The sequence below is a fragment of the Rhipicephalus microplus genome, chromosome 3 (assembly GCF_043290135.1).
Source record: "Rhipicephalus microplus isolate Deutch F79 chromosome 3, USDA_Rmic, whole genome shotgun sequence".
Taxonomy (NCBI): Eukaryota; Metazoa; Arthropoda; class Arachnida; order Ixodida; family Ixodidae; genus Rhipicephalus; species Rhipicephalus microplus.
In genome coordinates this window covers 132006760-132028781 of record NC_134702.1, presented here as the reverse complement: position 1 = coordinate 132028781, position 22022 = coordinate 132006760, and the positions used below count along the sequence as shown (strand labels likewise).

The 22022-nt window shown below is 43.5% G+C and overlaps 3 protein-coding genes across 4 annotated transcripts in view; 1 reads left to right on the top strand and 2 right to left on the bottom strand.

Moving 5' to 3' along the window:
- The window catches only part of LOC142802962 (uncharacterized), a 43653-nt gene extending 36589 nt beyond the window's left edge, over nt 1-7064 (top strand). Inside the window, exon 8 of the mRNA XM_075888045.1 lies at nt 7003-7064. Coding sequence (XP_075744160.1) covers nt 7003-7064 — 62 coding nt within the window. The remainder of the gene's footprint in view (nt 1-7002) is intronic.
- A 1761-nt stretch (nt 7065-8825) lies between these two features.
- On the bottom strand, nt 8826-10268 carry LOC142803930 (uncharacterized). Its single transcript, XM_075890227.1, has 2 exons — nt 9519-10268; nt 8826-9421 (listed from the first exon to the last, which is right to left on the bottom strand). Exons 1-2 carry the CDS (start codon nt 9793-9795, stop codon nt 9159-9161), a joined length of 540 nt encoding a protein of 179 aa, XP_075746342.1. The 5' UTR covers nt 9796-10268; the 3' UTR covers nt 8826-9158.
- A 2299-nt stretch (nt 10269-12567) lies between these two features.
- Nucleotides 12568-20468, bottom strand: LOC142803359 (uncharacterized). Of its 2 annotated transcripts, none has more exons than XM_075888474.1 (3): nt 20130-20468; nt 15090-15152; nt 12568-12939 (listed from the first exon to the last, which is right to left on the bottom strand). In XM_075888474.1, exons 2-3 carry the CDS (start codon nt 15091-15093, stop codon nt 12698-12700), a joined length of 246 nt encoding a protein of 81 aa, XP_075744589.1. In that variant the 5' UTR covers nt 15094-15152; nt 20130-20468; the 3' UTR covers nt 12568-12697. The 2 variants fall into 2 exon arrangements, with proteins under 2 accessions (XP_075744589.1, XP_075744588.1); XM_075888473.1 differs by having other exon boundaries at nt 15090-15144.
- Nucleotides 20469-22022: the final 1554 nt, after the last annotated feature.

The following is a 22022-nucleotide window of genomic DNA, read 5'->3' as shown; positions in this document are numbered from 1 at the left end:
ACCGATGGACGCTGGTCGCGCCAGTCATCAGACTACTGAGTGTCCACGTTTTGCTAACGCAGCGTCGCTGTGCCAAGCGTGCGCGTGCGTGAACGCTACGTTGGAGAACATTGGGCCATTCATGATGCGCTCACGGCCGTTTGCCTAGTTGCACATATACCAAATATGGTGTTACATGACGTCAATGGATGATGAAAGTGCATGAGTAGTGCAAACATGATAATGCTGACAAGCGTGTCATTGAAGAAAATGACAACATACCACGATCACAGCGTGCTCGTGGCCGTTTAGCTAGCTCCACCTTTACTAAATTTGGTATGACTTGACGTGAATAGATTACGTAGGTAAACGACACATCCAAACATGATAATCATCGCACGTAAGTCATGTACGGCATAATTTACCTCCACGCCGTAGCATAATGCTCATTTCAGAGTGGCATATCAGTCTTTCTCATTCGTGCTTCGCATATCATCGATTTCCACTGTACGTGGGATCTCCCAACTTTTTTCATTTTGCTTTAACTCTTAGCTCACTGTTCCACACTAGTTAGTTTTATTGTTACCTTATTGTTTACAGTTTGTAATATTGTTTACAGCTCGTTCTGTTTACGCTATTGCTTTTATATTTCAGTTACCGCATGTCTAAGTGCTTGTTTTGTTATACGTGTGCGTCATATTGCACTCTTGAAAGTGTTTGGTAACACGCTGCCCTGGTGTTTTTTTCCCTGAACAGCGACTCCACTGTACATGTTATTTAGGACGAAGGTGATGGAGTCCCATATCCGCCAGACGTACGAGAAGGTCCTTAACTCGTCAACCTGGCTGGGCTCCTTTATTCGCGAAAAAATTCTTAACAAGTTGTTTAACATGAAGATTTACGTGGGAAGCCCGGGACGGCGAAGGGATCCAGAGTTCGTGGAAGATGTTTACAGTAAGCGCTCTACGGTATTTGTACAAATACTGCTTGGTAATTGGAGGTTCTTAGATATCGTCGCATTTGTTCTGACGCCACTCAGTTTGGCGGGTATAACGAAAAGCTCAAGGAAGATGTAGTGCTAGAGAATACGTGGAAATTGCTGTGCAAGATTTACGCGTACAGTTAGAGTGCTATAGACTATCTTACACATGCGTTTGAGTACCGCCATGTTATAGGCTGTTAACCATTGTGTTTTCTAGCTTTGGCAACTCAACTAACGGTCCTAAAGTAAACGCATATGCGGGAAAATTATTGAGTTGGTGCATAGAATGTGGCATGGACTAATAATACTGCTAGTGATAAAAAAGGGAGGAGATACTGGTTTATTAGCCTAAGATGACGGCGCGCAGTAAGTCTTACGGAAAATTTTCAATACAGAAAAAATGTATCGCCTGGTTTTTCCTAGCGTTGGCGTCAAAATCAAACAAAACTTCTTCTGGCCCATTCATCGCCATTTGCTCAGGTTATGCTTTTTCTAAATATTGCAGCATTATTCAACAAAACTGTCTCTATTCATCCGCCTTTCCTTACCGGCAGTTTGCATGACGGTAAAACTGAAGAAAATTCTCATCAGATATAATACTGCGCACGTAGAAAGCCCTTTCGAGATCGCTAAACAGAAAGAATGATTGTTCTTCATTGCAGACATATGTAATGCAAAATATGCACCAACTGCATGGTCCCATAGCCGTAGGCAAGGGTGTGTCCCATGAGAAATATAAGTAACAGAAAGTGTAGCAGTTAGAGAGAATTAAACCGAAGCGAACAAATGAAATGTGATGTCATTTTGCATGCAATTATGTTTAGCTAACAACAATTACCTGCATTCAATTAAAAAAGAAAGGACACACGACTTAAGGAAGTACACGAAATACGAAGAATTAGTTGTGGTGTGCTTATCTGTAGTATTCAACTTACAGTGGCACGTATGAATAATGGTTGACTTGTATAGTTTACAACATTTTGCGAAGATTTCGAAAAATGCGTACTATATATATATATATATATATATATATATATATATATATATATATATATATATATATATATATATATATATATATATATATACACACAAAAAGGCAAGTTGAAGTACCTGTCAACTCTAGACCTACATAAAAATGTTATTTTTTCAGTGATCTCGACAGATTTTGGGTATTCTTCATAGAACGCAGTACCAAAGTCTTAGCTCAATATAATACTGTGTCAGACTTTTTATGTAGGCGTTTTTTGTGCGAAATATATTGAAGTCGTTTAAAGTTTCGTTCCTCGTAATGTGTCGGGTTTTACAGTGTAAATAAATCGGAATTGATTTATTGTTCCTTACGTCACAGCTAATATCTTAGCTAATTTTAGTTCCCGCACAAAATTAAATGATAAGATCGTTCTGACGCGTAGACTGATCACCGCAGTTACCGCAGTGTAAAATAAGAAGCGCCTGGTTTCCTGTTGTTATGTTCTAGTTGTGATCTTTTAACCCCATGTTCATGCACGTGGAGTACTCAGCTTTGCAAACCATAAAAGTGGCATCGTTTATCGCCACAAAGACCAGTTTGTTAGGGAAATGGTTGCAGTGGTAGAGATTGCTCGTTCGGGAGAAAGATGTGTCAGCAAGTCATCGCTTGCATTGACAAAGAATGACCCAATGCTTTTAGAAAAGTGGTCAAAGAGCTTGTCGGTATCACCCAGTGCTTTACTTGCTGAGTGCTGTACCTTTGACTTTATTTATTTCATTTACACGCTGGCTCTGTGCATGTATTTACACCTGGTATCATCAGTAGAATAATGCAGCTAAAAGTCATTGCTCTTTACACCCTGTCTGAGAAAGTATTAGGCCCGTGTTACATCTACTCAAATGAACCAACTAGCCCAGCAAGCAACGATCTTTGCTTTCTCCGAGTACTGATTTTCAGTTTTCATAACAAGGACTTGGCGACGCCTACCAAGACCGTCAACAGATTGGCAGTCTTTTCGAGTCTGCCAATCTGACTGCTGCATGTCGGAACGCGACCTACGTAACGCAGATCAAAGGCAATGCAGAGCTATGCCTCGTCGAACAGTCTTAAAATGCGCAGAACCATAAGACAAGAGCGGGTTTTTACTACGTGGTAAATAAGACGAACAAAATCGTTTATCACGGCCAGAGAAATGTCCAAAACTTCCGACAATAGTCGCTGTGAAGCTCCATGAGGTAAAGTTAGTCTTTGAGCATTGGTCTGCAAGGCGCCTAAATAAATCAACGATTTATTATTAAGCGCAGGGCACATTTTGTCGAAAACAACAAAAAAGGTCAACATACCAAAAATACAAAATGGATGCTGAATTGAACTAGGCGTGGCCGCAAAAACACCGTTTTGTTCTCCGAGGAAGGTGTATTCGAGGTGCGAATAAAGCGGCGGTCAGAACAGAACACGCAAGTTATCTGCACTGTCTAGGCTGGTACCATCACCATAAGCAGCAGGAGCCTGACTACACGCACTGCAGGGCAACGGCTTCTACCATGCACCTCCAACCAGCTCGATCTTCTGCTTTCTTCTGCCACGTTACATCTGCGAACTTCATAATTTCATCAGCCCAATAAACTTTCTGGCTCTCCTTCGTTCGTTTGCCTTCTCTGGGAATCCAGTCGGTTACACTTAATGACCAGCGGTTATCCCGCCCACGCGCTACGTGCCTGGCGCGTGTCCATTTTTTTTCTTGATTTCAGCTATGATATTGTTAACCCCGGTTTCTTCCCTCACCCATTCTTCTCTGCTGTGGTCTCTTAATGTTACACTTATAATTTCCCTTTTCATATCTCTCTGCGTCGTCCTCAATTTAAACTGAACCCTTCTTGTAAGCCTCGAGGTTTCTGCTACAGGTATCAATTAGGGCTGGCCTGAGGTGCCGTAAGCCTGAATTGTCCATGAATGCTCTATGTAGGACTGTCGTGCTCGCCGGAGGCAGTGAATTGTGGTTTCAACTAAGACGAAAACTCTGTGGGCGTGTAGGGACAACAGGAATTTCACGTTGCTAAAAAAATGCCACATCATTTATTGGCGTTGAAAGTAACTCGTAAGAATCCGAACAATGCGGAGAGAGTGGCGGTCAGTTGTTGCGTTCTCTAAATTTCTGCAAGCTCTCAATATGCGTTTTGTTGTCAATGTAGGCGCGAGTAAAGAAAGGAAAATTTAGTCGATGACGTTTGCTCCTCTGCTCTTTAAAATCAGGTATTACTTCAATGTTATAAAATACATGAACAGTCTTCATCCTTTTTCTCCTGAATTATAAGAGAAAGCAATGCAATTCTGGCGTAATTGCTGTGCTAAAGTCGCTTGGAAAAGATATAAAAACAAAAAACAAACAAGATTGCCGAGGGAAAATGTTGCCTATCATCAGACCCTACGTTACAAAAACACCTGAAAGAAATGTGGAAGTGTTTAAAATCCATCGGCAAAGAATCAATTGGCATAGGGAGCATAAACTACGGTGGTGTACTTTTAATTGATGACACCGAAAAAAAGAAAAAAATAACTATTTTCAGGCTTCTTTCATGCACCCTTGTCACAGTCATGTACCGTGTATTCCTGACAATGTCTTTGAACCTATGCCGGAGCTGGTGGTATACTCACACCACACATTCTGGTATACTTAAGTTTCTTGACAAAATAAAAACTTCTTCTGCAAATGGCCCTGAAGGTGTACCGTATTACGTGTTAATGGCTCGCTCTTATGTAATTGCCCACTACCTTGTTATAATCTTTGTGAAATCACTGCGTACTTCTTGTTTACCTAGCAAAAGGAAAGTCGTGATTGTGGTTCCAATACATAAGGATAGCTCAAAAATATTACCTCCAACTACACGCCAATTTTCCTAACAGGCGTGTGCAGCAAAACAATGGAACACACATATAGTCTACAGCGTTATAATGAAGTATAATGAAGTATAATCTAGAAAGTAACAATTTTGGTTACCGAATATCAGCATCGTTTTCGGTCTGGTCTTTCATGTTCAACACAGATAATCGAATCCAGCCATGATATTTTTTGCTCAATTGACCTTAGGGTGCGGTCGGACTGCATATTCCTGGACTTTCAGAAAGCGTTTGATTCTGTGACCCATGTTTGCTGCTACATAAACACTTATCCCTCGGTATTTCACCTGCATTGCTTGATTGGGTTAGGTGTTATCTACAAGATCGCATGCAACGCGTCGTAATGAATGGTTTTCAATCTGAATAAGTTGTTACTTTGAGAGTTCCACAGGGGTCTGTATTGGGACCGTTGCTGTTCCTGGTGTACATCGACGATATTTCTGAGAATGTGTGATGCAAAGTAATTCTGCATGCAGATGATTGTGTGGTTTACCATTGTATTAAATCTACATCTGACCATCACTACTTGCAACGCGATTTAGACAGTATTTTGCGCTGGTGTGATAAAGGGCCTGTGCGTCTGAACCTTGAAAAATGCCAGTCGGTCTCCTTCATTCGTAGATGGGATCCACACCTGTTTCACTATATATTAGACACCATCCGGCTAACGCGAGTAGCTGAGTATAAATACATAGGGGTTTACTTTTCTTCAAATCTTACATGGACTAAGCACGTTCGATATGCCACAGCGAGATCCTGCAGATTGTTAAACTTTGTTAAACGGAACTTCCGGTTAGCTCCTCCCAAAATCAGAGAACTACTGTACCTTTCGAATGTCCGACCTATCTTACAATACGCCTTTGTGGCGTGGGACCCAGAAACTGAATCTTTGTTTAATATGCTTGAGATCGTTCAAAACCACGCGGCTGGTTTTCTGACTAGCAATTACAACTTCAGCGTCAGTCTCACTGCGCTTAAAGATAGGTTAGGGTGGGGTTTGTTGGTATTACGTAGGAAACACTTGAGATCAGAAATGCTATTCAAAATATTTCATGAATTCATAAAAATAGTAAAAAATCTCACCTTTCACCTCCCCATTTTTTCTTCATAAAACTAACCAACCCCTGAAATTGGAAGAAAATTTTCGCTGAACGAACATGTATCAAAACTCCATTTTTCCGCTCACAATGTCCCAGTGGAATCGGCTTTCACAGGAGGTTGCAGACTACCGCACTGAAACATCTTTGAGGGACGTGTTGCTACTGGCATAGCTACATTTTTTATGATTTGTTCTTGTGACCATCTTAGTTATGAATAGTTCTTTTTGTGTGCCCGTATTTTACGTTGTGTATCCCCCCCTGCCATATTGCCCTCGGACGCTGCAGGCATATTTTATTAAATAAATAAAGTAATAAACAATAGGTGTTATGGGGAACATTCGTTGCGTAAAGGGTGTACAAAGAAAGCGAAACTTCACCAGCCATCACACACTGTGAATAGGCACGCACAGCGAAACTCCATAAAATAATCTAGTGACAGCGTCTTTGTGTGCTATGTAATGTGTGTTCCTCTTTTCTTTCACTCTTTCAATCTCCCTCCTCACGTTCCCACGTGTATAGCATAGGAAACTCGTTATGCTGCACTGCTTAACTTCGCTACCATTCCTACTCTGCAGTTTCTCCTTTCTCGTTCACTGAACATAAATGGGCGACACCTAAGTTTAATTGTTACAGAGGCAGTAAAATTCTCGAAACGTTCTGAAAAGCTGCAAATTTTCTACATATGAATCTACATGGAGTAAATAAATTCGTCTGTGCACACTCACTAAGGTATCCGTCTTACATTCAGGTTGTACATGCGCTAGTTTTCTTTCTATATGCGCTAGCACCGCAATCGAACAAAACCGTAACTGCAACTGAAATTGAAACTGGAGCTGCATGCTGCCGAATACTTACGTAGTAACACAAGTGTGCGTATTCCGCGCATTCGTATCCTTCGATTTAGTGTCCAAAACTTTGTTGCCGAGTGTAGTATAAGGCATATTTTAGCGATACTGAGGCAGACAGGCGTCTTTATTAGGGCGAACTTGTGCTCACGAGTCCAATGAATATGGTCGTCGAGTCTGAGTAGCCTAGTTGCACAGATCCAACTATCTTCCTCTTTCTCGTAGCCCAAGCGTACGGACGCGTGGCACATGCCAGCCGGGTCAAGCTGGTGCTCGTGCGACAATGATTGCGGTGGGCTACTTGAACGTGGCCAACCCATCGCGTCAATATACATTGATCTCTTTTCCTCCCGTGCTCTCACCAATGGGCAGCAAGAAAAAGGATGAAGTTCAGTGAAAAAGACGAAAATAAAAAAAAACCTCGGACGTAGCTCTATGGCCTCATAATGTTTCAGGACGAGCATCTTGGTTATCTTTAGCATGTAATGTATAGTGAAGGCAAGACGGGAAATATAAGTGTGTGTGTATTATGTGTCTTATACTCTGTTCCGTCCTGGATGTGCTATGCATCGGGTACCGTGTACGAAGTTCTTTGAATAAATAAATAAGCGAAACATGTGCTAAAGAGTTCCGGAATAGCTGTCATGCCAGGCAATCATCGAGCAGCTGACTGCGGAATATTTTGTTTGTCGCTGGGAAGCTAACGTTATCAGGTGTCTCAGCGTCATCTATACACCTGTGGATGAATTCGTTTACGGAAAACGGAAGCGTGTGCTGAAATGGAGTGACTTGATGCCCGCCCAATGCTGAAGTTTCTCTCTGCGCCGTCTAGTGGCGAGCTGCATACCACCGATATCATTGCTCTCTGGTGAGTGCACAGCCAGAGCAATGCTCTCGGCAGCAAACACCTCGGCATTAGACTGCACTGACAGCTATTACGGCACGCAATTCCGTGGTTCTTACACGTTTTCTCACGCCCATACATTAAGCACTTGTGGAATATCGACGGCTTGCCAGACACACTGAATTCATTCGCACCTGAGCGTTAGCTTTTGTTCTGGCATAACGTCGGTATTCACGTTGAAGAACGGGCGCCAGTTTTTCTGAAACGAGCAGCATGCCACAACACCTTGATCTGCATATCTCAAGTAGCCTGAGTTGACCTATCGTTACGGGTTCGAACAACGCTTGATCAATAGAAGTACTTACCTTGTGTTTACTACGTTGTTATAAAATTGAATGGGCAGCTTTGGGACCATCGCAAACGTTGACCTGACAAGTGTTTTTATGAAGGCGTTTCAAATATTGCTGTGTTTCTGCGGTAGCAAACTTGGCTGCTACGCAGAATCGGTGGGTTCGTTTCCTACTAGCGCCCGTTGAGGAAACGTAGCCAGTATTCAGTAAATAGTTGTATTTCTACAGCTCTCAGTTTTGTGCCCAGGTGCTCGGTCTGATGGAAACCCCCCAGGCAGCACGCCGCCGTTGGACCAATCTTGGACCAACATCGGCTAACATCAGCACCGACGTCGGGCCGACGTCGGAAGTGCAACTTCTTCCAATGTCGGGCCGACGTTCAAGCCAATGATGGGCCGACGTTTTGCCGATGTTTTAGCCAGTATGCAACCAACATTGGGCCGACGAAGGCCCATCGTATTGCCGACAAAGCTGCCAATGTTCGGCCAACATTGGGCCATATTTCAGCCAATCACATGCCATTTTTACGCCGATGTTTGCTGCACGACGAATATTGGCTACGGATGTACGACCGACATTGGACCAATCCAGGGCCACATTGCAGCCAATCAAATGCCGTTATTACACCGATGTTTCCTGCACGACGAATATTGGCTACTGATTGGCTTGCCATTATGTGACCATTATTAGTAGGGAATTTTTCTTACCGGAAGATTTAAACAATATGCCTCGATGACACGCTCTTGTAGCTTTGCAGCCCTGTATACTTGGGGCAACAAAAAATTGAATGCCGAGAACTGAAAGCAGTTACTTGATCTATTTCATCTTTTATACCTCATTCCCTTTGCTAACACTAGAAGTGTAGTTTATTTTTTTACCAATTTATCTTTTGCAATAGCGAGTGCTTTATTTGGTACTGGTATTTGGTACAGCAGATCGAAAAAAGTCGTTAGGAAGTAAATGTTGAAAGCGTATGTCCCCCACATGGTAATCAATATATTCATAGTTTAGAGCATTTTTTTGTAACTAAAACATGGTGATGGTGCTTCCGAATCAGCATAAGCTAGCCGAACAGTGCACCACCGACAGTCTGCAGACTATTTATTCTTTGTTTTTTTTTATTTATTTGGTACAACAAAAAATGTATACATTGAAAAATATATATACACAACTAAAAAAGGCCCGCTTTACTGCAGGCCAGGTTGCGTTGGGGGCACAGTGACAGTGGTGCTGTCAAGGGCCTGGCTGCTGTGGCTGGGCAGGAAGCCAGCTGCCGCGAGCAGCCGATAATCTGCACTCTGAGAGTGGGGATCATCGGGCTGCTCCACAACAAATGCTTCTCTGAAGCGCCGCTTCCTGCCCCCACAGCGATCACCAGACCCTGGCAGCCACCTCTTAATAAAGTTGAGGGCCTCCGCCTGGTCGCACCCTGCTTTTTGGCAGATGACATCTGCATACAAGAACAGAAATACCATAGTACACATGAAGCACTGCAGTACAGAGAATACACAAGGGTACACACACATAAAACAATGAACAAGTCTAACCTGTCACTAATCTACAGAGCCTCAGGTTCACAAAGGCCCTTTTCCCTTTTCTGCCATGAAGGCTGTACAGCACTTGCACATCATGTGCCAATACAGCCTTCATGGCATTCACAGCAATTTCTCGGAGGCCACGTCCCCCAATCTGCAGGAGGTGCTTGCGCTGTAAAAAAATGCAAGAAGCATAGATGGGGTAAAAGCAACAGCACATCGAAATGTTTTCATGATAAAAATCTGCAAGAAGAGGACACTGAAAACAACAACTTGAATTTTTGGGCATCACAGCATTTCATTGTTTTTTTACGCTAACTTCAACTCACTTGACCTAAAATGGTTTCCACATCAGCCCTCTCACACTCAGTGTGAGAACCTTTCAGAGTCCTTCTCTGAATGCAGTTTCGCTGTTATGAAATCAAATACAACACTGTTATAACCCTTAATAAATATTGATTCTAGCTATGAAATAGTATAATTACTTTGTACAGTGCTCAAACTCCAATACACGTTTCTTCGAGGTTACAATGTCTTTGCCTGAATGTTGACCAGGAGTAGCTTCTACAGGTGAAAAACGATAAAATATGTGGAATTCAAAAAGAAGCTTGGACATGTTTTTAATCAATGCATTGTAAGCAGAGTACAACATGATAAATGAACATGATCAAGGCGTACTAAGAGGCAACCTTAGAGCGACCAAATCTTGGTCATAGATGAAACTGATAGAAAAATAAAGGTCGCACTAGATGGTCGCCCCATTTGCTGTTTATATTTTTCTGTGAAAGCCAACAAAGAGGCATGTCGCTATAGAAATCTCATCACAATAAACAAAGGTGCATTTTTCTTCGCACTGCGAAATTGGGTGCATGTTAGATTTTTAAAAAAGTAAGAAATCGGCTAACACAAGGCAGGGTGAACTGTAGCTCAAAGTAGAGAGAGCCGCAGCGGACACGAAATAGGGTGATAAATGAACAAAATTACTGAATGTCTGTTTTAAGCAGGCTATTGCTAGTCACTGCCCATCAAACACACGATGCCGCCTACATCGTCTGCTAGCTTAGGACAGTTCACTCGGACTTCACAGACTATAGTAAATACAGTCGAATCTCATTAATTCCAACACACTTAATTCGAACTGACGCTGTGGTCCTATCAAAGCTATACCGCGCTCCGAAAATGCTCTCAGCACCCCGCCCAATCCTGCGGTGGCACTTCAGACACCTCATCGCTGTGCTTGAAGAAGAAAATGAAGAAAAGGAAAGAAAAGACTGCGGTGGAATGTTTGCCAAATGCCAATCTGCGACATTCCTGTGCCCCGCTTCGGCTTTTTCCGTCCCTGCCACGTAGAGACCCTTCTCCTCTTAGTACTGCGCATGAAGAGAAAGAGGGGAAAAAAAGCTGTCGCAGAGAGTTGGCTCTCTCATGCCGATCTGCAACGCGCCGGTGTCACGCTTCCTTGTTTTTCGTTCCTGCTATGTAGAGACTCTTCTCCTTTCAACACCGCGCATGAAGAGAGAGAAAAAAAAGAAAGCTGCCGCGGAGTGTTTCTCTCTCGAATGCCGATCTGCTTTTCTCCAGGTGGAGACGCTCCTCCATTCTCATCATGTGCTGGCCACGCTCCGGCTGCAGCGCAGATGGTAACAGTGGAAACACAGTTGTCTTCGAAGAGTGTCAGCACTGGACATTGCCGCGCGCAACTTCTTTTGCCAGGAGAATACTGAAGCCCAAGTACAAATGCTTTGCAAACTGCACGCAAAACTTGTTGACTCGTTGCAAGGCCAACGTGTACAGACATGTATTGACTACTTTAATTAATGACGGATGTCCTGTAATTTGTGAATAAAATTTCTCCATGCACATGCATCACTGCATGGTGAGCGCTCTGCTCGTTTACCGTATTTACTCTATTCTACCGCGCCCTCGATTGTAACGCGCGCCCGATTTCCACGGCAAAAAAAAAAAAAAAACACCTAAGACATCGGTTGCAACGCGCACCCTTTTTTCTCGTTGGCCCGCTTGATCACACCACTCGCGAAAACGACTCTTTTTGAGAGCGTCTTCCGTTTAAATATGAAGTACGGGGGAAGCTTATGCCTATCTGACGTGCAACAGAGCATTGCTGTCACTCTAGTTTTACCGTGGCCCGATGTCAGTACACAAACTTGCTTCGCCCCCTTCTCCTAGACGGTTGTGGTGCCAGGCATGTCGAAGTAAAGAAGCGTGTGATTGGCATTCCCGATCTGCCCAAGCAGGTAGCCGTTGCTGTGCCGCAAGTTTAGGAGGAACCTCTGAAGACTCTGAAGCTTTTCTTCGTACTCCTCCGGCAACTTCCGGCATATGCCCGTTCGCCTTCGGAGGGAAAAGCCTTTTCTCTTCATAAAGTTCGTTAGCCAGCACCTGCTCGCTTTAAAATGGCTCTGCATAAGCCCTTTTTCTAAGGCTAACTGCATAGCCTGCACTTGGAGCAGTTCTGTCGTCACGGGCCGCTGTGCCGCTCACTGCTTAATCACATACTCGCCGAGCAGCTCTTCAATTTGTGGAAACCGACCCTGCTGTGGTCCACTGAAGCCTTTGCGTGAATCTTTGCTGTCGACAATATTCTGCTTTTGTTTCCGCCAGTCCCGCACGCACGTTTCGGGAACTCCGAATTACCGCGATGCGGCCCGATTTCTGTCCGTTCCGGCACACGCGACGACTTTTCTTTTAGAGGCAGCATTGTGGTGCACTCGTCGAGTTTTTGGAGTCGGCCCTACTATGCCGTCGATTCTAATGTACAACAAGATGACGAACTCCTCAGCACACGTATGAAGTGCCGCGCATGGGAAACACATAGGCAGAAATGACCGACGTGCCATGCCGACGCACGTAGGGGGCGGCCATTTTGTAAGTGGCGATGGCAATAGAAAGACCATATTCATTTTTTTTTCGTACTCGATTCTAACGCACATGCGATTTATGAACTCTCTTAACCGGAAAAAAGGTGCGCGTTAGATTCAAGTAATTACGGTAACTTTCATTATTTTGAACTTCTTTTAATTTGAACAAATTTTCTGGCCTCTTTGAGTACGAATTATTCATATTCGACTGCAGTACAGTGGCTCATGAGATAACCTGACTAGTTTGTTTCCCGAAACACAGTATCTTAAAGCAGTACTAAATTTCTGCATGTTACATAGGCATATTAAAAATCAGGAAATATACACCAAAGCCGCAGCCACAGCTTTACTCTGCACAGCTGCCTCTGCTGCCTCCACTTCTCCAATCGTACCAGCAGGCAGCCGGGGAAGGTCAGAGGGGCGCTGTGCTGGCTGGGCGTGCTGAGGCACGGACAAGAGCCGTACCTTGTGCTTCAGCTGTCGCACCTCCTGCAGAACCTCTCTTTGTTGCTGCCGGATGCCAAGTTGGATCCGCAGGATCCGTAGCAATAGAGCTGAAACATACAAGAGTACATACCACATTTACTCGCACAATTTGCATCCTCACATAATTTGCTCACCAGTATAATTAGCCAGCCTGCTTTACTACAAGAAACTTTTTGCTCGCATACTTTGCCCTCCCCAACCAGCCCGAGCCACCTTGCCAGCACACACACAGACACATTTGACTTCATGATGCTCTGGTCAGGCACATCTCTTGTCGAGCAGGCGAGTGCAGTCTTACACAAAATGGACTGAGTGCAAGGTCCCTTCTTCCATGAACTTTTATGCTTTCCCTAGAATATCGAACTTGAAAACTGAAACCTGTTTATGTGTAGTCCGAAATGCCTAAAGGTTTGCCTCCTATCTTCCCACCTCTTCCACGGCAAGAATGTATTCCCGAGACACAGCACAGATGTTGAACGCGTGCAAGGACCTGTCACATCAACTAGATGAGGCAGGTTTTCGCACTCATTTTTTTTTCGGTTTCGCCATCTGGCCATTGCGTTTTTACCGTTCCTTGTGATAGGCTACAATAATTATATACGAGGCAGATTGCTGTTATAAAGCTTACCGAAGAAAACTGAAACCGTGCTACCGCTAAGCACATCAGCGTGGAGTTCTTCGACATGCAATATTCAGTATGGGAGCCAGCAGAAGAGTGCGTTGAATAAGACTTAGCATAGAAGCTTGGGTGTGTTGGTTAGATATCGGAGAGAACACAACGCAATAGAAGACTGGGACAAGGAATGGACACACACACACATGAAGGGCGACACACACAGCACTGTGTTGGCATCGCGCTTCCTTGTCTGCATCTTACTTTACGTTGGGTTCCCGACAATTATTGGAGAGTACTTATGTTCTCTGGTATAACCCTGTCGTGGGAACTGCTTTTTGTGAGCACTGTTCGGAAGAACTTCAAGAAAATGGGGGCATTTGAACAGGCTTAGCAAACAAATGACAATCCGCTTTGAGACAGCTGTGACAGCGCCTGCAACATATATTCCCAGTTGAGCTTTCAGGCCAGCGATTCCTACTAGCTTCGCACATGACCGGATTGACAAAAAAAGTACACATAATACGTGAGTATATACCGCATTTGACTCTGTAGCTTTGATGAACCAGGCAGATACAAAAATTTATCCAAAACTCCATTGATTCTGTTGCAAAATTATTCAACAAACAAATTGCGATGTTATCCATGTTACTATACGATTGTGGCACTTTACCATTGCAGCTTTCCAGGAGGCACACATAGTGCAGCGTTAGTTCACCACTCGCAGTTAATTGTATGCAGTAGGTTGCTCACAGCAACTGACTGCATGCAATGGTGAACATCTTGCATGCTTGCACCGCTGTTTCAGCATGCTGGCTGCTTCCCATACGGCTATCAATTGATGTTCACAAAATTGGGAAGATGAAGAAAGACTACACAGTGCCCTCTGGCCACCCTATACTCCAAACCTCCAGCCAACAAACAAACAAAAGAAACAGAAGTATGCAAATGAATATTATTCCTAATGCAGCTGGAATGGAGTGTAGTTTTCACCAATTCTGTGTGTTAAGTCAATATGGAGTGAGTTAACTCCATAAAGTAGCTTTTCTCATAACAGTGTTCACTCTATTGTAACACAAGGAGTGACTTCATAGCATCTAGAAGGAAAAATAGAATCCTCAGTATTTGATACAAATGTGAGGCTCTACCTTAAAACAACAATAATCTGGAAAAAGAACTCAATACATTCGAAAAAAAAAAGGTAGCACAGTTGATCCCCTTTACAAGAGACACTGATGTAACAGACAAACGGGGATAAGAGGCACCAGTGTGCAGGCTGACATTTGGCCCATCATGCATCAGGCACTCCGTAGATGCGCCTGTGCAGCCGGGAGCCCTGCAGTCAAGCATGCTGAGCAAGACTGTTGACCACTGTACAATGACACATTGCCACAAAATTTCAAAACTTCATTTCACAGACTTCTGCAAAAGCTTTTTACACTCTTGCATAATTTTTACACAAGCTTCTCTCATTCTTGCGTGATTTTCGTCAGAACATATAAGTGTTGGAAGTTGTATGTCCCCAAAAACTTGCACAATACAAATAGCATACATTAAAGTCTATCACTTAATACGTGCATAGTGTAACAATGAAAGGAAACTCACGCATGGTTTGCTCCGAGCCTTCCCCGTGCGGTGCCTCCTTGAGCCTTGGAGAGCACTGTACAGCTAGAGCAAAGTAGCATCAATCCAGTGTTAATGGCAGGTTAACAAGACAACAAAACTAACCCCCATATTCATAAACGCTCCCCGACTCGACTTTCACCCTTCACTTGACAGAGTTGAGCACTGTGCCGCTGCTCGTTTGAAAGCGACGCTGCGCTACTCGAGAATCACAGCAGATTATTGCTGACATGCAGCAATTTTCTCTGCTTAGAGACGGTGCTCCCATCAGCCATCTCAAGTGAAGGTGAAGCGTTGAGTGGAGGGACGTTCTAGAATACGGGGGTAAGATTGGTTGCAAGAACACTACAATAGACACACTTAATTTTTACACTTCATCTATATTGTACAGCTACACACATTCTTCATCCTTATAATGCAACATATACATACAGGCTTATAAAGTAAACACTGTAGGCTGCTCAAATAACACCTACACAAAAAAATTACCCAAAAGTGGCCATGCGCAAAGTACTTTTATTTGAAACTCACAAAACTTTTGCGGTGATGGAGAATAAATAAGACAGGTTACGCTTGGAGGCACATGAGACCTTCGCAGCTTTCATAAAGTACAAAAAACAATATGGTATGTGTGTGTGTATGTACGCATGAAGCTTCAGCCTTTACATCCGATTTCTTGAAAGAATCGACTATGAATTTTATGGCACCTGTGTCCTTCAGCGCAATTGAAAGCCTGCTGATCAGTGTGTGATATTGTGGAATAGTTACATGGAAAATGGCGTGAAACACCTAAAATCAAATTTTTCTAGCTAGGAAATATGCAGCTGTGTATACACAACACATGCTGCAAACAGTGGGAGGTGACCACAAGAGTGATTTGAGTGTAAGCGGCAGTATTCCGCATTCATGCACCCCGCCATTTTCAACTGTTGCCCAAAAGCAGCACCACTTCAGCGTGCTATTTTTTTTTACATTATAAACAGCACGGAATACAGCGAGGATGAAAACAACATATGCAATTAAATTTTGAGCACTATTTATGGTGCGCATGATTGATTGATTGATATGTGGGGTTTAACGTCCCAAAACCACCATATGATTATGAGAGACGCCGTAGTGGAGGGCTCCGGAAATTTTGACCACCTGGGGTTCTTTAACGTGCACCCAAATCTGAGCACACGGGCCTCGACATTTCCGCCTCCATCGGAAATGCAGCCGCCGCAGCCGGGATTTGAACCCACGACCTGCGGGTCAGCAGCCGAGTACCTTAGCCACTAGACCACGGCAGCGGGGATGGTGCGCATGAAAAAAAAAAAAAGGCCTTTGTACAACGACGAATTCATAGTTTGCCTTCACGGACCTTCTGTTAGGCTGCACCACATACAGATTTTTTGTGGCTTTCAAAAGAGATTTGAAAAAAATAATAATAACCGTGTTTACTCTCGTCATGAGCGCACTCACTAAGTCACCGTCATTTCAGTCGCCAAAATTTTGAATTTTTTTTCCTCCACATATTAAACACACACCTTACGTTCATCCGCTGAAGTCCCACGGGCTCCCCCCCCCCCCCCCCACCTTGCCGCCTTCGCTCGCTGCCACGTGCCATTTTATTTTTGTTTCTATTTGTTCACAGAACGTCCCCTGTCTTTTTTAATTATCTCTTGTAAAGTATGTGGCATTATCTTGTTCCCGAGGTGCCACAGGTGCTCTGCTATGTAGATGCACCATTAAACTAGTATTTTTGATCAACTGTGCATTTCTGATGTTTACCTTGCAAGTACGTAAAACTGGCATGCTTCTTGATCTACGATACACATGTGGCTTGTCTCACTTTGAAGGAAAAGTTAGCATACAATGGTGTAAATGCTTAGAATTTAAAATATTGAGGCAGCAGCACATCGGAGATGATCTTATGGTAAAGAAACAAGTGCTGCCTTATTACTGGCAAGTTGTCACTTATATGTACAAATAAATTTTGCAAGCTAAAAAAAGTACAAAAGCACAGCGAGGCTATGATGTGGTTCAACAGGTGGATTCGCTTCATTTATCACGCCATATGATGAAGCTTCCTTTGGTAAAACTGCTCAGATAAGAAAAAAAGTTTGCTGTCCAATACAGCAACTATACAAAGTGTGCACGTGCATCTCGCAGCGCCTTTTCGTCACTTCCGAAATGCGCCACCAACATGCCCGGGCACCAACCGAATCTATCGCCTACAACTGCCATGTTGTCTCCTCGTGCTTGCACCCGTTTAGTTTTGCCTCACGATGCAAGTTTGAGAAATTATGAGCTGCTAGTGAGGCAAGTTGATTTAGTAGTCCACGCAGAGGGAGCAGAGCTTAGGGTGTTTCTTCGCTGAAAGTTATAACCTGAAATTGAGAACGCACATTCCGATTTTCCTAAAAGTACCAGCGTATTTGGCTGGTGCAGATTAACAAAAGCTACTTGAAGAAACTTTGCAATATTTGCATCTTCAGGTGCAACTTCATTACGGGTAAGTGCCATAGCCAAGTATTTACCTGCAAACAGATATAGCTTACCAAGATACTGTACATACAAACTTGTCCGCAGTTAAAATCATGATGGCGAGGAAGGCGGTTAAAATTGTGATGGCGATCACGGAGATTTGGTATTGCATTGAAACAAACTATAAAGAATGGGAAACAATATTAGTTCACTTTGAAGTATAGCCGATTGGTTCAAGTTGGGCGTCAGGATTTTTTTTTTTTAGTCTATTAATTCTATACACGGTCTCTATCATGTTCAGTGACTCCACTGTACATTAGCGTACAACAAAAGCAAAATACAAAGTGAAAAGTGTGTTAAAGCATACGCGAAAAATAAAGTGATGACTGGCATTACCGCGGCACACACCACGCAAAGTCGCTATCTGCCTTGTATAATATTTTCCTCGACTATTTCCACAAATTGCAATCAAAGAGGCTCAAGCTCATCATCAGCACTGTTTAAAACGCTGGGGGGGGGGTGGGGTGGGGGGGCATTGCTACTTTGGTGGCGTAGGCCGTGACAATATAATCATAATATTATATCTTGTAAACTTGCCTAGCTCTGCACGACTAGTTTTCGATGGGAGCAGCTGCGCTTCGCACATCCACTCTTAAAATTGCGACTCGAGAGATTTTGAGCTTTCACTTGTTTTTGGACCAGGCAATTTGTAGTGAAAGCAAGATAATAGGCCCTCATAGGTTGTGGCGGGCAGCCGGTGTACGCCGTGGCTGGTATATGTGTCGCACATCTTGATTATCTGGTCTTGTATCGAGTGAACGAGCGAGGCCTTCCTAATCAAATGAGCTCGTTAAAGTAAGACAACAAAAAACCACAATGCTTCCACATCGTTCACAGCAACAGATGACGAGCCCCCAACAAACCACACTGCAGCACGTGAACTGCCGTAGGTACCCAGGGAGTTACCCGGGCATGGCGGGAGAGGGCGACAAGGGCAGAAGTGACATCACAGGAACACTATGTATAAAGGGGACATTTAAAGACTTTTTTCCCATTTTTAAACTTCGTGCACTGTTCTGTCACAATTTATAGCTCAGAATAGTTGTATTTTGAAAAGGGCACTAATTCATAAGGCCAATGGTTCAAGGATGGGTGCATTTAGGGGGCCCATTCTACGTTTTACTTATGCCCTTCAAGAACTTGCTTACAGGGCCAAAGTCCTGTTTCAGAAAGAACACGCTAGTGCGTGGCCAGCAGTCCGTCAAGCATTAGTGCTGGTGAGATTTGGAAATGCAGCGCATGAGCATCCTCATCTGCTACTTCTCTGCTCATGCTCTCGGGGCTTACTTGCGAGGCACGGTCCTTCGCACTTTTCATTTTCACACTGTAAATCAACTGATACCAACTCTGCCTTTCATTATTTAATAAACCAATATTTCATGGTCACGAGGACGAGCTTAAAATGTTTGCAACATCAGACCTGAACAGCATTTTGAGTCATCGAAACTTGCTAGTTGCAGCGAGCATTATGCAAAAAATATGATGTGCTTTACGGTGACAACTTGCAAAACACTGCAGCAACGATTAAAATCATGCATTTTTTGTGCTCACAGGAAATCCCTGAAGCAGGAGGCACTGGGCTAGATAAATTGCGCAGCTAAAATACGGATGCGCTTTCTAATGCTGTCATGCGTACAGGCGGAGAAATGGCAGACAAAACTGGGCGTACCCCGATTCTATGCGCATGCGTCCCATTCACAAGCCTCGCTGCCAGTTAGCACCACATGGCTCACTGTCCATGAGCTCGCTTGTTTCCTGTAACAGTGGACCATACGGTACACCTATTTAAAAACGAGGATAGAATGTATATAATGCAGCATCTGATGAAGCCATGACGTTGTGTTGCTGATGAAATCTGGAACTCTAGTTAGTACCCTTATTGTTAACCAGCCGACCGACTAGCAAAAAGATTTGCGACTGAAATGATGGCATCTACACCTGCCCTTAAAGGAACACTAAACAAAGTTTTTGCCGCCGAGATTTTCAGCCAAAGCAAAATATTGGGCCATGAAATTCATAGACAATAATAATTTCAAGCAGAAACTACGAAAACATACTGAATTTAATGAGCCTTTTACAAAATGACGCGCCTAGCTCTTAGACACGGCGTTTTCTAAAAGGTCGCGACATTTATTTTTAAAGTTTTTTTTTTGTTATTCAAGACAAATCTACGGTGCATTGTTCACAGAAAACAAAATTGCCTCGGTAAGATTTCTTTGCGAGCAGCTTACTAATTTTAAGGCAGGCGCGTTGATTCGTGAACTGAAGGATGCGAGTGATCGATCTTGCCTGCTAGTGGCTAGGCGACAAAGGCTTTACCTCATGTCCTGGTGTAGCTAAGTCACGCAAATGGAGCAGAAAATGTGCACTATCATTTATTTCACCTAAATATCACACGTATGTGACTTATTGCCGGTGACAGGTGATCAGGATGAAGTCGACAAGTTGCAAATCTGAACAAGAATTCACTCGAATGAAAAACCAACCTATACTCACGTGCACGGTGAAGTCGAACACGTCGTCCGTCAATGTTGTCGCTGATGCCCGAAGGAAAAGAGAAGAGGACAAGCGACGGGGTCGTCTCTTTCTATAAAGTCGGCGGAACAGCCAGAACGGCCAACACAAAAGGCATCGGGTTGACATTCCTCCATCTGGGCATCAGTCGCTCCACCCGGGCATGCAGCTGCTACTGGTTCTACTACTATCCTCTTCCCCGTGCCTCTTCCCGACATTGCAGTGTTGCTGCCATACTCGCGAACCTTTTTAAATTAAAGCACGCAATCATGTATTATCGTGCGCCATACTAAACTTAAGAACAGTGCGCCAGTACATGAGCTCACGAAGCGCGGTCCACGCCATCACAAGAGCAATTAGAGAAATGAAACAAAGAAAACAGAAGTGTATAAAATATTTTGTCTCAATACGATCCGCAATCCAGTTTGCTGCAGCGGCCTTTGGCTCTGTATGAACGGCCAAGCCAGTGCCAAGCCAAGCTTGCGTCCCTGATCAGCTGTTTGTTTCCATCAAGAATTCAACAATGAACTGGCAATTTGTTTAGATGATATTGCTAAAGGGCATGAAATTGAATATTTCTCTACGTACTACTGCTGTACTTTTCCTCTCTGTTTCCTGATCACAGTGATGAGATTGAGGAGGTTACAATTTAGAAAACAGCAAGTGCAGCTCAAGCATTGCTAGTATCGCTGTTTCGGTAATAAAATGTTACAAAGATTTTGCCCCGCGACCTTCTTGCCGGGTTCAAGCACCCAGTAGAAATTTACGGTGCCGCGTTTGAAAGAGTTGAATAAAATTGCAATATTACGAAAGAAAGGCTCTGAAGCAACATCGCATTTTATCAGGCCTACACCTCCCACACCTAGACGAGTAGAACTCGTCGATATTATCTTGCAAAGCTGTGTATAATATTTAAAACACATTCTTTAGCCCACGATGAATTGTTCTCTCGTGTGGCTTCTCGATTTGGTACTGTCATGTTAACTTACAAAGGCGACTTTCCATATTTAGTCTCTTTAGATGTTGCAAAAGCTTGACACGTGGTGTGTATGCCATACTGATAATTCTCCTCGTAACCTGGGTCCGCCTCTTTAAACAGCGTCGCATTTTATTGTTCGCAATTGTGTTTGTTTTATACTGTAAGCGAGCTGTGTGATTTCATCAATATTCACGAGTGTTCCCTGACTATACAAACACGTGCGTCTTATTTGGTGCGGTGCACGTTTGTATGTAGCAAAAAATGTCATTTCGTCAGCGTGTGTCTGCATACACTTGCATGCCCTGCAGTACGTGTACATAATTAATGCAGTAAGGACTGCAATGCATAGCCTTGCATGGGACATATATTTCATGCACCCTCAGAGAAATGTTGTTTGTTATGAGCCTACTGTTTATCATTACATTTTTTTTTCGTTAAAGTTTCATCTCCATATAAAGCAGCTGTATACAGGCACGAGCTTCAGCAGCTTCCTCGTTGTTCCATTTTGAATAAAAACACCAAGCCTACCCGAATCAATGATCTGTTTGCTATCATTACTGTTATGTGTTCTACGATGTGCACAAGGAGAGTAGTATACAAAAAATAGGGAGGGAATTGAATGCCCTGCCTGCATGGCTGCGCCGTTTCACAAGGTCAGGCGCTGCGCTGTGAAGCTTCCTACCGGCCTGCAGAAATTCAAGGGAGCGTAAAATAGCGTGGTTCAAGAGAACTTGTGGGGAATACTAGACACACTGGGTGTAAAAGATGGAGTCACTAATCGTTTAAAGGAAATCTATAAAACTAACAAGGTAGTTAAAAAGTGGGAAAAACAGGTATCCAAGCCCACAGTGGTGAAACGTGGACTTAGGCAGGCGTGCCCACTGTCACCCTTCTTA

What these genes read in the sequence shown, in the direction of transcription:
- LOC142803359 (XM_075888473.1), bottom strand. Translation starts at nt 20,276, where the DNA reads ATGTCAACCCGATGCCTTTTGTGTTGGCCGTTCTGGCTGTTCCGCCGA. An exon ending in TGTTCGACTTCACCGTGCAC is followed by an intron (nt 15,145 to 20,129) that starts GTGAGTATAGGT and finishes CTAGCTGTACAG; the next exon opens with TGCTCTCCAAGGCTCAAGGA. An exon ending in AGGCTCGGAGCAAACCATGC is followed by an intron (nt 12,940 to 15,089) that starts GTGAGTTTCCTT and finishes TGTATGTTTCAG; the next exon opens with CTCTATTGCTACGGATCCTG.
- LOC142803930 (XM_075890227.1), bottom strand. Translation starts at nt 9,795, where the DNA reads ATGCCCAAAAATTCAAGTTGTTGTTTTCAGTGTCCTCTTCTTGCAGAT. An exon ending in GCTCTGTAGATTAGTGACAG is followed by an intron (nt 9,422 to 9,518) that starts GTTAGACTTGTT and finishes TCTTGTATGCAG; the next exon opens with ATGTCATCTGCCAAAAAGCA.